This window comes from Anomaloglossus baeobatrachus, chromosome 1 (genome assembly GCF_048569485.1).
Source record: "Anomaloglossus baeobatrachus isolate aAnoBae1 chromosome 1, aAnoBae1.hap1, whole genome shotgun sequence".
Lineage (NCBI taxonomy): Eukaryota > Metazoa > Chordata > Amphibia > Anura > Aromobatidae > Anomaloglossus > Anomaloglossus baeobatrachus.
In genome coordinates, this window is record NC_134353.1 from 869,500,359 (window position 1) to 869,516,314 (window position 15,956).

The 15,956-nt window shown below is 44.5% G+C and overlaps 1 protein-coding gene across 1 annotated transcript in view; it reads right to left on the minus strand.

Moving 5' to 3' along the window:
* Nucleotides 1-4,174: 4,174 nt before the first annotated feature.
* The window catches only part of SHISAL2B (shisa like 2B), a 156,367-nt gene continuing 144,585 nt past the window's right edge, over nucleotides 4,175-15,956 (minus strand). The window contains exon 3 of the mRNA XM_075342536.1: nucleotides 4,175-4,393. Within this exon, the coding sequence (XP_075198651.1) occupies nucleotides 4,260-4,393 (134 nt within the window). The 3' untranslated portion in view covers nucleotides 4,175-4,259. The remainder of the gene's footprint in view (nucleotides 4,394-15,956) is intronic.

The window sequence follows — 15,956 nt, forward strand, 5'->3', positions numbered from 1 at the left end:
GTTTTTTTTCTGTCAAGATGGGGTGCAGAGTGTACATTAATGAGAAAAAAAAATGAACTTTTTTTGATTTTACCAAATGGCTGCAATGAAACAGAGTGAAAAATTTAAAGGGGTCCGAATTCTTTCCGTACCCACTGTATGTGCAGAGCTTGCTGTCAATCAAGGTGCAGAGATAGTAACAGCACTATGTCTGACGCCCTGGCCGGGCCAGGTAGTCACAAATAGGGCCCCGCATTACACCTTTCCCTCACAGGTAACACACAGCCAACCACAAAACCCTAGTCACCCCCCTCAGGGCTTGAGAGACACACCAGGGGTCAGAATCAGGCGGTTGGAAGACGCCCACCGAGGAGTCCTGCAGCCTTCCGCCTCTCTCTCTCCGCAATTTCTTGGCCCAGCGGGGTCGGTTCCCTGTCCCAGTAAGGGGCTACTGCTTGCCCCTGCGCGCGGGTCGGGCCCCGCGAGACTTCCACCACGCTGCCCACCACTGGCGCCCTCTGTGGAAGATCCCGCGGTGTCATGGCCTGTGGTGCTGCCTCGCAGCAACGACCCGGCGCGGCCTCAGTCGAGGCGTGGGGGATGGGGACAGGGTTCCTCTTCCGCTTGACCTCCGCCTCCTCCTGCACGGGACGGGCTGCCGGAGTCGGTACGGGACCAGGTACGGTCACTGCATGTGCCTCCGGTACATCTCCGCTGACGGGCTCGGTCTTCGGCAGCTTCCAGGGAAGCGGTTCAGGACGGTTGTGGGCTTCGGCTGCAGATCCGTCCGCTTGGGCAGACGGGCAGGGTACCGCTACCGGTTGGGCGGGTAGCGAGCCTAGTGGCAGGGCGGCAGCAACTAACACGGGTAGCGGGGGAGGCAGCAGGGCGAGCAGGCGCAGGCCGGGTCCCTCAGCCTCAGCGGCCGATCCCTTCGGACTACAGGGGCGTGGGTCGCTTACCCGCCTCTCCAACTCTTCCTCCACCTCGCGTCTCCGTATAGCCGCCACCATGTCCGCCATGTCAGCCTCCCACTCCTCCAGGAGGAGCTGCATTCGGACCTGCAGGCGGCTGCTCAACTGGACGGTCCGGACTTCCACGCACGCCGCGGTAGCAGGTGCGGGCGCGTGGACTACGGTATTGCCGGACGGACTATGCATCGTTGCAGCGGCCTCTTCCAGGAACCAAAGATGGCCGCAGAGTCCTGGCGTCCCTGCTTTTATAGCCGCGGTCTACATGCGGCCGGACGCCATCCGCATCCCTTGGTTTCTTCTCAGCACCTCCTCTTCAGGGGTGGAGCTTCGGCTTTCGCGCCTCCACTGCTCGGGAAGACGCTCGAGCGGGGAACTTTTTGCGCCCATGATGGCGTATTCTGAAATTTTTCGGCCGCACACCTCCGGCGGGACACAAGGCGCTCTTCTACCAGGGGGTAGAACGGTAAGATCCTGTTCGTGACGCCAAGTTGTCGCGGGCGGGGAGGAGGCCGCCGCCGCTGCGCTCTCGCTAACGCTCGGGTCCAGCTCTGCTGCTGCTGCTGCTCGGTGGCTCGAGCAGTGGGCCGGATCCGGGGACTCGAGCGGCACTCCTCGCCCGTGAGTGAAAAGGGGATAGTTTTTGGGGTTTGAGAAGTCGGTTCATGACGCCACCCATGGTTTGTGGTGAGGTTGGGACACCACCGCTGCTCTGGACGGGGATCCCGGGAGTGATGACAGGGAGCAGCCGAGATGTTTCTCTCTCCTCCGTGGGTAGGGGGGTTTTGGTGGTCCCGGGGCCCGGTGAGGGTAACTGGAGAGTGGATGGCAAGGTTTGGTGAGGTGCAGGGTCGCGGGGGCAGCGCGGTGCCAGACGACACGGTGGTACTCACTCAGCCAATAACGTATACGGAGTCTCTGGTAAAACAAACGGCTGGATGGATGGGTCCCGCAGCCAGCTGCGGTGGTCATTCCCGGTAGGTTGGCAGTGACTGCCTTTCCCTGCACCTGTAGTGTGTTTTCGGCCCCGATGGCTTCCCACCGGTAACCCGCTCCCCAGCGTGGATAGATGCCAAGGTAGCCCCTTTTGCCCGCAGGCTCGGGCCCTGGGAATTGTAGCCTTGGCGGTGACTGTATTTCCCTTCACTGTTGAGCGGTTGCCTTCAATCGGGTCTTTGCTGCTGGGAAACCCCGGAGGTTCCCGTCGCTAACGGATTTGACCGGTTTTACGGCGACTCGAAGCCTGGTCGGGGTCCGTAGGCCCTGCCGGATGGTGCTGGCTTCACTTCGCTCCCCGGTTCGGTACCAGCGGGCCACCGCCCGTTCCCGGTCCTACGGTTCCGCGTCGATCGGCCCCTCCTGCAGACGGCCACCACCGTCTGCCAACCTTGCTGTATGTGCCCGGGCCACGTACCCGGACACGGTCAGATTGCTCCTCTACTACCACTTTACTCCTTCCACTTCGCTCTAACTAACTGAACTCTCCTCAACTGCCTTCCTTTCCCGCCTCCAGGACTGTGAACTCCTCAGTGGGTGGGGCCAACCGCCTGGCTCCACCCCACCTGGTGTGGACATCAGCCCCTGGAGGGAGGCAACAAGGATTTGTGTGTGCGGCTGATGTGCCTAACCGGGGTGTGGGGTGTGTTGTTGCAGTACCTGTGACGTCCTGACTTGTCCAGGGCGCCACACTTCCACACTTCATAAGGGAGAACATGGGTGAGGGGGCTCCACTGATCATAAGAGCTTCCACACTACATAAGAGAGAACGTGGACGAGGGGGCACCACTGATCATAAGAGCTTCCACACTACATAAGAGAGAACGTGGACGAGGGGGCACCACTGATCATAAGAGCTTCCACACTACATAAGAAAGAAAGAGGGCGATGGGGCACCACTGATCATAAGAGCTTCCACACTACATAAGAGAAAGAGGGTGAATGGACACCACTGGTCATAAGAACTTCCACACTACGTAAGAGAGAAAGAGGGCGAAGGGACACCACCAATCATAAAGGCTTGCACACTACATGAAAACAAGAGAAGACGTTGCTGGCCATAAGAACTTACACTTTACAGAAGAGAGAGAGAGGACCCCGCTGACCATAAGAGCTAGCTTACACTTTACCTTATAGAAGAGAGGAAGAGTGGAAATGACTGATCAAAAGGCCTTGCACTCTACAGGAGAGAGAGTGATAGGACCTTGCTGACCCTAAGAACTTACACTATGCATGCACAAGAGAAGTTCCAATTAACTATAACAGCTTATACTTTACTGGCAAGAAAGAGAGAGATCCTGCTAAAAACGTGCTCCACCAGTAACTGCTGATCTGTGATGGTCCAGGTACTACTAATCCATTAGACGCTATAGCTGTAGCAGGAAATTATGGGAGGTTCTTCACAGCAATGCAGTATGAAATTAGCCTGTGCTCTGATGCATCTGCAGTATGGGAAATGGTGCTCTTTATTGTCGACATGTTTCTGTCAAGCAATTTCTCCTTCTTCAGGACTAAAAAAAAAATCACATGTATTTGTCCTGAAGAAGGAGAAATTGCACTCAGAAACGCGTCGGCAATAAAAATCACCATCTTATCTTCTTGTCCCAGTCGCGCAGTGAAATCCCGTCTTTGTTTCTTTAAGGAATACTACTATACCCAGGGATGCTGCAGCAGTCGTCTATGCCGTCTCAGTAGTTGTGGCTTTCACAGCTACACCAGGCGAGCCTTCTTTTGTCTCTCCACGTTATCCACTATCGTCAGATAAGACCCTATTAGCGCTACTTTCTGTTTCCAATTCATTGCCTCATCGATCTCAGAGGTACAACTTATAGCCATTGGGTCCCAAGATAAAACCTGGTATTGAGCTCCCAACCTACTGTGCATGTACCAATCATAATACTGGTATCTTATGTATCTAAAGGGTCTCCTCAAGGACCAAGGCAGGGTGCAATACCATCTCTACTTTCCCTATGGATATGTCTGCGGGGAGGCTTTCTATACCTGAGTCTTTATAAATACAGGTAGATGGAAGTTGGAATGACTAAGAAAAATTAGGTTTCATTATATTTTACCAAAGATTGAGCAGTAGAATCAGTTGGCCAACTTTTGTCTTCTATTGGTTTGTTGCAGTCTTGAAGGGAAATTTGTTGTTTTCGTTTTGCTCTAATCACTTTCATTTTATTTTTTACATAGTTTCTCTACATATTAGTGATGTCTCAAAGCCACCATTACTTACAGAATACATTTATTTAGTCATTCATTTTGCATCCATTTTATAAAACTAAAAAATAATATAAGCAGGTGACTGGCAGGCTATAGTTTGGTGGTATTATTTGTAACGTCAGCCAATTTCTCTTGCGCAGTGCCATCAGTCTCCCAGAGCATATCATTTGCAGAATTCAGGGCAGTAGCGGAGTATCCAGATTTCTTCTTCTTCTTCAGATTGTCTGAAAAAAATAACATCAGCATTAACGTAAAATCAGACGTTATTATGCAGAGTTTTCATTTTTGTAGGTTAACACTAGTTTCTACTTCACAATCACATCTACTGACTATGTTACAAGGGTCAAACTTTAAGGAAGGTATCAACTACTTGGTACCTGAAATGTATTAACGGGGATGTCCAAGGAATTAAAAATGTGTAGATACTGTCCTCCCCACATTATTCATGGTCTGCTCTACAGATGTGGCTCTGAGGCCAGAGAATGAGCTAGGGCTTGTGTCAGATATCTAGTCACATAAGACCAGGGGCGGACATATCATTAGTGCAACCTGTGCAACCGCCCAGGGGCCCAAGAGGTAAGGGGCCTATTTCCACCACCGAAATAGGTGGAATTATGCATTATGAGCTATTGGACTGTGAAGGGCCCATATATTGTTATCGCAAAGGGGCTCTTTTTTGTCTGTGTCACCAAGTCCATAAGACTCATGGCCCTTTCCATGGTCTCAGGTCCACACTGGCCCTTTCCATGGTCTCAGGTCCACACTGGCCCTTTCCATGGTCTCAGGTCCACACTAGCCCTTTCCATGGTCTGAGATCCACACTGGCCCATTCCATAGTCTCAGGTCCACACTGGCTCTTTCCATGGTCTCAGGTCCACACTGGCCCATTCCATGGTCTCAGGTCCACACTTGGAAGATTTTTTTAAAACATCATAAAACACAGAACACTGATGCGTTTTGGGCGTCAGTCCTTAGTCGTAGGTACCTTTTCAATAAATTTGAGAGTTTTATCCATATTGGTGCTGGACAAACACTTTTCTTTGTCTACTTCCCATGGAAGCCAGACACGCATCTCCGTGCACCTGCAATTTGTCTGGATTAACACAGCGGTTGTTTGGACATTCAAGAGACTGTTGGTGAGCTGATCATTTTGTCTTTTTTTATGAGGGATGGGCCATCTCATGCCGAGACTGGAAAAATTAGAGAACCGAAAGTCTGATGACAAGGGCACAGAGCGAGTAAATACATTTTTAACATTTTTAAGGCAGGAAACTTACCATATTTTTTTTACAAAGCCTAGCTTGTTACACAAATGTAATTCCATATACAAGCCCTTTAAGCAATATATTCATAAAATGCATTCATTTTTGCAAAGACCAAAAGATTATCCTCAGCTCAGCAACTCTATTTCATTGACACGGTACTATCCACACTAGAGCTATCCCAATTCCCGACCCATATTAATACTTTTATGTTGTAACAAGCCATTGATATTTTAATTATTCCATTCTATGCATTGCATGATAACAATGAGTAAAAATACACTATTATTAAATATGACTGGTGTAATTAAAAATTGATGGATCCTACCTAAAAAAAAATGGCTTGGCTGATTCAATAAGGGTGGCATAGCGCACGCTCGCTCTTTGACAGTCTGGCTGAAATACAAAGCGTCAAATTCATTAAGAGGCGCACACCACTTAATGAATTCGGCACATCTTCTAACTGGTGTGCGCCACCGTGTGCAGTGCCAGAAATGCAACTTTGGTTAGAGACTGGACTAGGATTTCTAGCATACAAAACGCCAGCACTTTTAATGAATTGTATGAAAGGTGTTGACATGCCCCATTCTAGCCCTGGTCGTCCCCAGCTTTGCCCATTTCAGAGCTGATTCAAACTGGCGTGAAAATGCCAAAAGTAGAAATGAGAGCACCCGCGAAACTTCGACAGGTTCTACCGGACTTTAGATAAATTTCGGTTTGGCACCCAGACTTGACCTGAACCCCAATGGAAGTCATTAATAGGGCAGTTTGGGTCTCCACTCACATACAGCCAGCCATAAACAGATCACTTCTGGGGCAGGTGGTAGGGTTTTTTTAATTTATTTTTTTGGGGTGCATACTACATCTGATTACGTGGTTGTTACCCCCAGTGTGAGCCATTCAGACACTGCATGTAGCTCGCTCTGGGCTGAGCACCCAGCGTACCCGAGCACAGCTATGTTTGTACAAGTGGTTTGCATATGTAAAGCTCCCAAACTCAAATTCTTTTTTTTGTAAGGTTTGTGTTTGGTGCGAGCACCAAACCTCGGGTTCACTCATCTCTAGCCATAAGTCGAAAAATGTGCAATTTCTGAATTATATATATTGTTTTAAAATACAGATCGTAATATAAAAAATAAGCATTGCCAAAATTATATAAAAAAAACCCTTTAACACAAAAAACTGATTTAAAAGATAATTTTCAGATTATACATTCTCTTTAAGTCCACTTTCACTTATTGAGTACCGTATATTGTCATTATTTTATCTCAGTATTTGTAAGCTAAAATCAGGAGTGAAGCAATCAGAAGAACAGTAGTATAGAAACACGGGCACCACTGCTGTATTTATCACCCACTCCTGGTTTTGGCTACAAATACTGAGGTAAAACACTCACCAAAACACAGCGGTGTGAACATGGCCTTATGGTGTTATTTTCAGTTTTCAATCTTCTAAAGTCAATAGGATGAGACAAGTCTGTGTGACAAATCTTGCTTATAACATATAAACATTATTGTTATTGCATAGACCTGCTGTTATGTGATTTATAAGTCACAACATTGTCTTTGAATACCATAATAATAAAATCACATACAAAGTAATCGGACAGGAAACACCACCATGGCTAAATAGATTAAAGAGGTTATCAACTACTTTTACATTGATGGCCTATCCTTAGACATCAATGTCTGATCGGCCGGAGTCCGACACCCCGCACTCCCACCAATCAGCTGTTCTTGGTGGTAGCAGACGGCCCGAAATGCTCCATTCTGGAGTTGTTCCGTCTTCTGATAGTGGCTGCAGCTGGGTACTGCACATCTACCTCACATTCAAATCAATAGGAGGCGGATGTGCAGTACCCGGCCGCGGCCACTATCAGAAGATGGGCAGCTCAGAATCTGGGCATTTCCAGCTGCCTGCTCCTGCTGCTGGAACAGAGAACTGCTGGTTAGTAACTGTGCAGGGTGTTGGACCCCGTCCAATCAGACATTGATGACCTATCCTAATCATAGGCCACCGATGTAAAAGTAATGGACAACCCTTATAAAAAATGGTAGCCTCCAAGTGAATCTTAGTAAACTCTAGGGAGACCAGTGACATTATTTTGAACCTTTTAAAATACATTTTTTTAAAGTGACCGTTCAACACTCACAAACACCAGAGATGGTTTGGTTTCCAAGATGTATTTCCAAATGCATTGTCGTCTGAGATAGTCTCTGTAATCAATGTTTTTACTAACAAGTAGAGATGAGCGAACCGGTCCCGGTTCGGCTCGAGGCCGGTTCGCCGAATGGGGGTCCCGTTCGAGTTCGGTTCGTCGAACGTTCGACGAACCGAACTCGAACGTATAGGCTATAATGGGAGGCAATCACAAACACATAAAAATGCATTATAAATGTACACAAACAGTTATTAAACATTGCCATAACACTTACCGGTCCTCGCGATCCCTTCTGCACTCTGTCTCCTGCCGCTATTCCATCCGATGATCGCTGAATCCTCCGGGTGACCTGCACTGCCAGTAGAGATGCAGGACCTATCGTGATGTCAAAATAGCCATGTGACCAGTCACGTGGCTATTATCTCATTGGCTACAGACTGGTCACATGACTATGACACGTCATGTAGGACCTGCGAGTGCATCTCTCCGGTACACGGTGCACATATGTGTATCGTCGTGTACCGGCGACATGCTCTAGCACACGGTCGACTCCCCGTTCCGTTAGGGACCGGCTGACACAGCCGTTCATTAACGGAGATCACCGTTGCCATAGCAACGCAGTTAGCGGTGACGTCACCGCTAACCGCGGCTCCGAGAGCACCGTTGCTATGGTAACGCGTCTGTCAGCGTTACCGCTGTTACCGCTAGCAGCCAGCACTGATCACTCACGGAGTGAATGCTGCACGCTGCTTCCCGATTGTAGTGATGATTGTAGTGAGGATGAGGTTCCCCAGCCCCAAGTGATGAGCTGGTGAATCTCATCCTCACTACAATCGTCACTACTACTACACTAGAAAGAAAGAAGACAGAAGAGCAGGATCGTGGAGGACTGACAGGGGGTAATAAAGATGGAGTCTCTAATGTGTCTGTGTATTTATTTCTATTAAAGTATTTTTTCTCTGTGTGGTGTCTTTTTTTTAACCCTTTATTGGAGATTCTTAATGGCCGGGTCAAACGTGCCTGACATTAAGAATCTCTGGCTTAATACTGGCTGGTAAAACAAAGCCAGTATTAACTCATGACTACCCAACAAGCCACCCGGCTCCAGGGCTGTTGGAAGAGTTGGATACAGCGCCAGATGATGGCGCTTCTATGAGAGCGCCATTTTCTGGGACGGCTGCGGACTGAAATCCGCAGTAGAGGCGCCCACAAACCTCGGGCTAACCTGTGCTGCGGATTCCAATCCCCAGCTGCCTAGTTGTACCCGGCTGGACACAAAAATGGGGCGAAGCCCACGTCATTTGTTTTTTAATTATTTCATGAAATAAGTGAAATAATTAAAAAAAAACGGGCTTCCCTATATTTTTGGTTCCCAGCCGGGTACAAATAGGCAACTGGGGGTTGGAGGCAGCCCGTGGCTGCCAGCTGTACCTGGCTAGCATACAAAAATATGGCGAAGCCCACGTCATTTTTTTGGTGGGCAAAAAAATTCTGCATACAGTCCTGGATGGAGTATGCTGAGCCTTGTAGTTCTGCAGCTGCTGTCTGCTCTTCTCCATACAGACAGACAGCAGCTGCAGAACTACAAGGCTCAGCATACTCCATCCAGGACTGAAATTGGTTGAAGGATTTCACCAGCACAAAACTCCAGGCATTTTGTTCTTTAAAATAAAACTTCCTTTATTTTCTTATCATTAAAAAGTCCATGCTAGGGTGGTCAAGCCCATGTCAGAGAGGACGCGTTTCGAACATCCAGTTCTTATTCAGTCTCTAAACCATCTAGTCACAGAACTGTTTAAAAAGGGCTGAACCCAAACATGTGATCAAATGCAAGGAGAGAGCAAGACAATTACAAAAACATTAACCCCTTGAGTTATATCACTCCATATAATGCTTAAAACACTTATATATATATACAAAGTATTTTTTTAGCCAGATTAATATGCAAACATCAATTCATTTCTTTTATTTAAACCTTTCGGAAATCTTGTGCCCATTAAAAACATCCATTTTATTTCTCTCTGAAAGAGGATATCTTTCAAATTTCCACCCCTTCTAGGTAGTTGAATTTTTTCAATGGCATTGACTTTCATGCCTGTTAAATTACCTGCATGTGCGTCTCGAAAGTGTTGAGACGCTCCTGATAATTTTCTGGTGGTGGCATTATTAACATCATAAATGTGTTCAGATATCCTCTTTCTGAGAGAACGACAAGTGCTGCCTATATATTGTAACTGGCAAATAGTACACGATATTAAATAAACCACATGGTCTGAACTGCAGTTTATGAGTGACATTATTTTATACGTTTTTTTATCTGTAAATGAAGAAAATTCCTTCACATTTGACATATAACCGCATAGTCCACACGATCTGTGGCCACATTTGAAAGAGCCTGTGCTGGGTAACCAATTGCCAGTGTTTTTTTCTTTTTTAGTGGAACCGCACCTATTCATATGATCACTAGGTGATAACATGGATCCCAATGTAATGTTCCTTTTTGAAACAAATTTAACTCCATTTTTTAAGATTTTGTGTAATGTGTCATCTGTAGATAAAATGGGTAAATATTTTTTAATAATTTTGATTACATCATAATAATTTTTACTGTATGTTGTTGAAAAAACAACTGACAATTCTGACTACTCACTTGAATTACAGGACTATTTGATTGACGTAACTGAGTTTTTACTCAAAAACAACTATTTTACCTTTTTAAATAAAGGATATATTCAGTTACAGGGATGTTCAATGGGCGCACGGTTTTCCCCCTCTCTAGCAGGCATATTTATGTTTTGGTGGGAAGAACAATATATTTTTAATCAGTGCAATCCTTTTTTCTCGGATATAGCATTATATCTGAGATTTATAGATGATGTACTTATTGTATGGCAAAATCCAAACAAAAAAATTGAGGATTTCATATCATACATTAATAATAATGCCCATAATCTTTTTTTCACTTTTTTTCATGATGTATCAAAAATTAATTTTTTGGATATACAATTCCATGGGAAGGGTGACAATGGAGAAATTAATTGTAGTCTTTATAGAAAACCCATATCAGGCAACTCACTATTACATGCGGGAAGTTGCCATCCAAAGCATGTTATAAATAACATCCCTACAGGTGAATATATCCGTGCTAGGAGATGTTGCAACACCCAAAATGGTTTTGAGGTAGAATGCAGCACTATTGAAAAAAGGTTTTTGGCAAGAGGGTATAAAATGACAAATCTCCAGAAAGCCAAAACCAAGGCAATCAAAGTGAGTAGGTCACAATATTTGGACATGAATAAAACCAGAGATAATCCCCAGAAAGAATTGTCAGTTGTTTTTTCAACAACATACAGTAAAAATTATTATGATGTAATCAAAATTATTAAAAAATATTTACCCATTTTATCTACAGATGACACATTACACAAAATCTTAAAAAATGGAGTTAAATTTGTTTCAAAAAGGAACATTACATTGGGATCCATGTTATCACCTAGTGATCATATGAATAGGTGCGGTTCCACTAAAAAAGAAAAAAACACTGGCAATTGGTTACCCAGCACAGGCTCTTTCAAATGTGGCCACAGATCGTGTGGACTATGCGGTTATATGTCAAATGTGAAGGAATTTTCTTCATTTACAGATAAAAAAACGTATAAAATAATGTCACTCATAAACTGCAGTTCAGACCATGTGGTTTATTTAATATCGTGTAATATTTGCCAGTTACAATATATAGGCAGCACTTGTCGTTCTCTCAGAAAGAGGATATCTGAACACATTTATGATGTTAATAATGCCACCACCAGAAAATTATCAGGAGCGTCTCAACACTTTCGAGACGCACATGCAGGTAATTTAACAGGCATGAAAGTCAATGCCATTGAAAAAATTCAACTACCTAGAAGGGGTGGAAATTTGAAAGATATCCTCTTTCAGAGAGAAATAAAATGGATGTTTTTAATGGGCACAAGATTTCCGAAAGGTTTAAATAAAAGAAATGAATTGATGTTTGCATATTAATCTGGCTAAAAAAATACTTTGTATATATATAAGTGTTTTAAGCATTATATGGAGTGATATAACTCAAGGGGTTAATGTTTTTGTAATTGTCTTGCTCTCTCCTTGCATTTGATCACATGTTTGGGTTCAGCCCTTTTTAAACAGTTCTGTGACTAGATGGTTTAGAGACTGAATAAGAACTGGATGTTCGAAACGCGTCCTCTCTGACATGGGCTTGACCACCATAGCATGGACTTTTTAATGAGAAGAAAATAAAGGAAGTTTTATTTTAAAGAACAAAATGCCTGGAGTTTTGTGCTGGTGAAATCCTTCAACCAATTTCAATGCACATGGACTGGCTCTCCAAACCTCTTCTCCGTGCACAGCCCAGGATCACTGGCTTCCATCACACAGGTGAGCTGGGCAAAAAACCTCTTTCTACCTCCATCCAGGACTGTATGCAGAAGTTTTTTGCCCCCTGAAAAAATTATGTGGGCTTCGCCATATTTTTGTATGGTAGCCAGGTACAGCAGGCAGGTACGGCTGCCCCCAACCCCCAGTTGCCTATTTGTACCCGGCTGGGAACCAAAAATAAAGGGAAGCCCTTTTTTTATTATTTCATGAATTTCATGAAATAATTAGAAAACAAATGACGTAGGCTTCGCCCCATTTTTGTGTCCAGCCAGGTACAACTAGGCAGCTGGGGATTGGAATCCGCACCACAGGTTGGCCTGAGCTTTCTGGGCCCCACTGCTGCGAATTGCAGTCTGCAGCCGCCTCAGAAAATGGCATTTTCATAGAAGCGCCATCTTCTGGCGCTGTATCCAACTCTTCCAGCACCTGCCTGCTATACCTGGCTAGCATACAAAAATATGGCGAAGCTCACGTCCTTTTTTTGTAGTTTTTTGGCAAAAAAAATAAAAAATGCTTCCCTGGATTTTCCATTGCCATTGAAGGTAACACCAAGCAGTGGGGGTTAACAGCCAGTAGCTGCTTGGATTACCCTTAGCTAGCAATACAAAAAATGCAGCGGGAGCCCATATATATTTTTTTTAATTATTTATTTAAATAACTAAAAATAAAATGGGCTTCCCTGTATTTTGATTGCTGGACATCACAGTGCTGTAAAAATAAATCTTTAAAAAAATGACGTAGCGCTCCGCGGTATTTTTGATTCTCAGCGCAGATAAAGCAGACAGCTATGGGTTGCCACCCCCATCTGCCTGCCGTTACCTTGGTTGGCAATCAAAATACAGGGAAGCCCATTAATTTTTTCTATTTAAAAAATAGTTAAAAAAAAAAAAATAACGTTGGGTCCCCCCATTTTTGATAGCCAGCTAGGGTAAAGCAGACGGCTGTAGCCTGAAAACCACAGCTGGCAGCTTTACCGTGGTTGGGGATCCAATGTGGAGGTCCCCTCAGGCTCTTTTTTATAATTATTTTATAAATATTAATAATTACACAATAAAAGTAGGGTCCCCCCCAAATTGGATCACCAGCCAAGGTAAAGCGGACAGCTGTGGTCTGGTATTCTCAGGGTGGGAAGGTCCATAGTTATTGGGCCTTCACAGCCTAAAAATAGCAGGCCGCAGGCACCCCAGACGTGGCGCATCCACTAGATGCGCCAATCCTAGCGCTTCACCCCAGCTCATCCCGTGCCCTGGTGCAGTGGCAAACGGGGTAATAAATCGGGTTGATACTAGCTGTAAAGTCACCTGAGATCAAGCCCAGCAGTTTGTGATGTCATGGCGTCTATTAGATACCCAACATCATAAACTGTCAGTACTAACAAAAACAAAAAAATCGACAAAAGAAATTTATTTGAAAAAACAGTCCCCAAAACATTTCCTCTTTCACCAATTTATTGTAAGAAAAAAAATAAAGGGGTCCCACGACGACTCTGGACCGTCTAGAATATGGGGGGGAGACACTCAGGGAACGTATCCCCCATTTTCTAGGCGTGCGGACCCTTCATGTGAGGAGTGTGGGTGCAATGAATCTGCACTCACTCTCCCCGGGTCCACAGCAGCAGAGTCCATGTCGTAATGGTTGCTACCAAAGCTGCAATGCCCTGCTCATGAGGTAAGGGCATGCCTAATCAGGAGAACTACTGTAGAGGAAGCTCTGCTCACTGGTATATAGGTGCTCAGAGGTAATAATAGATAAAATTAGTGAGTAACCTCGGCACTCTATATCTCCCAGACTAAGTCAGTAAGTCACAATGGATAGTAATGCAAAATCACTCTTTATTGGTCCGTATTAAGAAAAAAATTTTTTCATAAGCATATATGTTTTTGTCCAAAACAAGTTACAAATGACGTTTCGGCCTGAGCCTTCGTCAGATTGGACTTATCTGCATGTAATCATGAAAAATGACAATAATCAGTATCACATAAGAGTGAGAGAACAATAACATAAACTCGAACAATGTAGAGGTACAAGTGGCATGCAGCAAAAAAATTGCAACACAGCAAGAAATGAAACACATGATACAAATGTCATAATACAGTACAAGGACAATATAGTAATGACAAATATGGGGTCAGAGTAGGCTTAGACAGCTCTGGTACGAAAGAGATGTCAATCATAAAGTAACATGTGCAGTAGGTGTAGAGCTACAGTATGCATGGCAGAGCTAATGGGTAGACCGACCATAGAAAAAGAACGGAGAAAAAATGGAGAAAAAGTGGAGAAAAAGTGGAGAAAAAGTGGAGAAAAAGTGGAGAAAAAGTGGAGAAAAAGTGGAGAATAAATGGAGAATAAATGGAGAATAAATGGAGAAAAAGTGGAGAATAAATGGAGAAAAAGTGGAGAAAAAGTGGAGAAAAAAATGGAGAAACAGTGGAGAAAAAGTGGAGAATAAATGGAGAATAAGTGGAGAAAAAGTGGAGAAAAAAATGGAGAAAAAGTGGAGAATAAATGGAGAAAAAGTGGAGAAAAAGTGGAGAAAAAGTGGAGAAAAAGTTGGAGAAAAAAATGGAGAAAAAGTGGAGAAAAAGTGGAGAAAAAGTAGAGAAAAAAAAAATGGAGAAAAAGTGGAGAAAAAAAATGGAGAAAAAGTGGAGAAAAAGTGGAGAAAAAAATGGAGAAAAAGTGGAGAAAAAAATGGAGAAAAAGTGGAGAAAAAGTGGAGAAAAAAATGGAGAAAAAGTGGAGAAAAAGTGGAGAAAAAAAATGGAGAAAAAGTGGAGAAAAAGTGGAGAAAAAGTAGAGAAAAAAAAATGGAGAAAAAGTGGAGAAAAAAATGGAGAAACAGTGGAGAAAAAGTGGAGAAAAAGTGGAGAAAAAGTGGAGAAAAAAATGGAGAAAAGGTGGAGAAAAAGTGGAGAAAAAGTGGAGAATAAATGGAGAAAAAGTGGAGAAAATGTGGAGAAAATGTGGAGAAAAAGTGGAGAAAAAAATGGAGAAAAAGTGGAGAAAAAGTGGAGAAAAAGTGGAGAAAAAGTGGAGAAAAAGTGGAGAAAAAGTGGAGAAAAAAATGGAGAAACAGTGGAGAAAAAGTGGAGAATAAATGGAGAAAAAATGGAGAAAAAAATGGAGAAACAGTGGAGAAAAAGTGGAGAATAAATGGAGAAAAGAAGGGAATTTTGTTTACTTACCGTAAATTCCTTTTCTTCTAGCTCTAATTGGGAGACCCAGACAATTGGGTGTATAGGCTATGCCTCCGGAGGCCGCACAAAGTATTACACTCAAAAGTGTTAAGCCCCTCCCCTTCTGCCTATACACCCCCCGTGCTCCCATGGGCTCCTCAGTTTTGGTGCAAAAGCAAGAAGGAGGAAAAAGAATTATAAACTGGTTTAAAGTAACTTCAATCTGAAGGAATATCGGAGAACTGAAACCATTCAACATGAACAACATGTGTACACAAAAAAACAGGGGCGGGTGCTGGGTCTCCCAATTAGAGCTAGAAGAAAAGGAATTTACGGTAAGTAAACAAAATTCCCTTCTTCTTTGTCGCTCTATTGGGAGACCCAGACAATTGGGACGTCCAAAAGCAGTCCCTGGGTGGGTAAAATAATACCTCGTAAGAGAGCCGTAAAACGGCCTCTTCCTACAGGTGGGCAACCGCCGCCTGAAGGACTCGTCTACCTAGGCTGGCATCTGCCGAAGCATAGGTATGCACCTGATAGTGCTTCGTGAAAGTGTGCAGGCTCGACCAGGTAGCCGCCTGACACACCTGCTGAGCCGTAGCCTGGTGCCTCAAAGCCCAGGACGCGCCCACGGCTCTGGTAGAATGGGCCTTCAGCCCTGAGGGAACCGGAAGCCCAGCCGAACGGTAAGCTTCGATAATTGGCTCCTTGATCCACCGAGCCAGGGTTGATTTGGAAGCCTGTGACCCTTTACGCTGGCCAGCGACAAGGA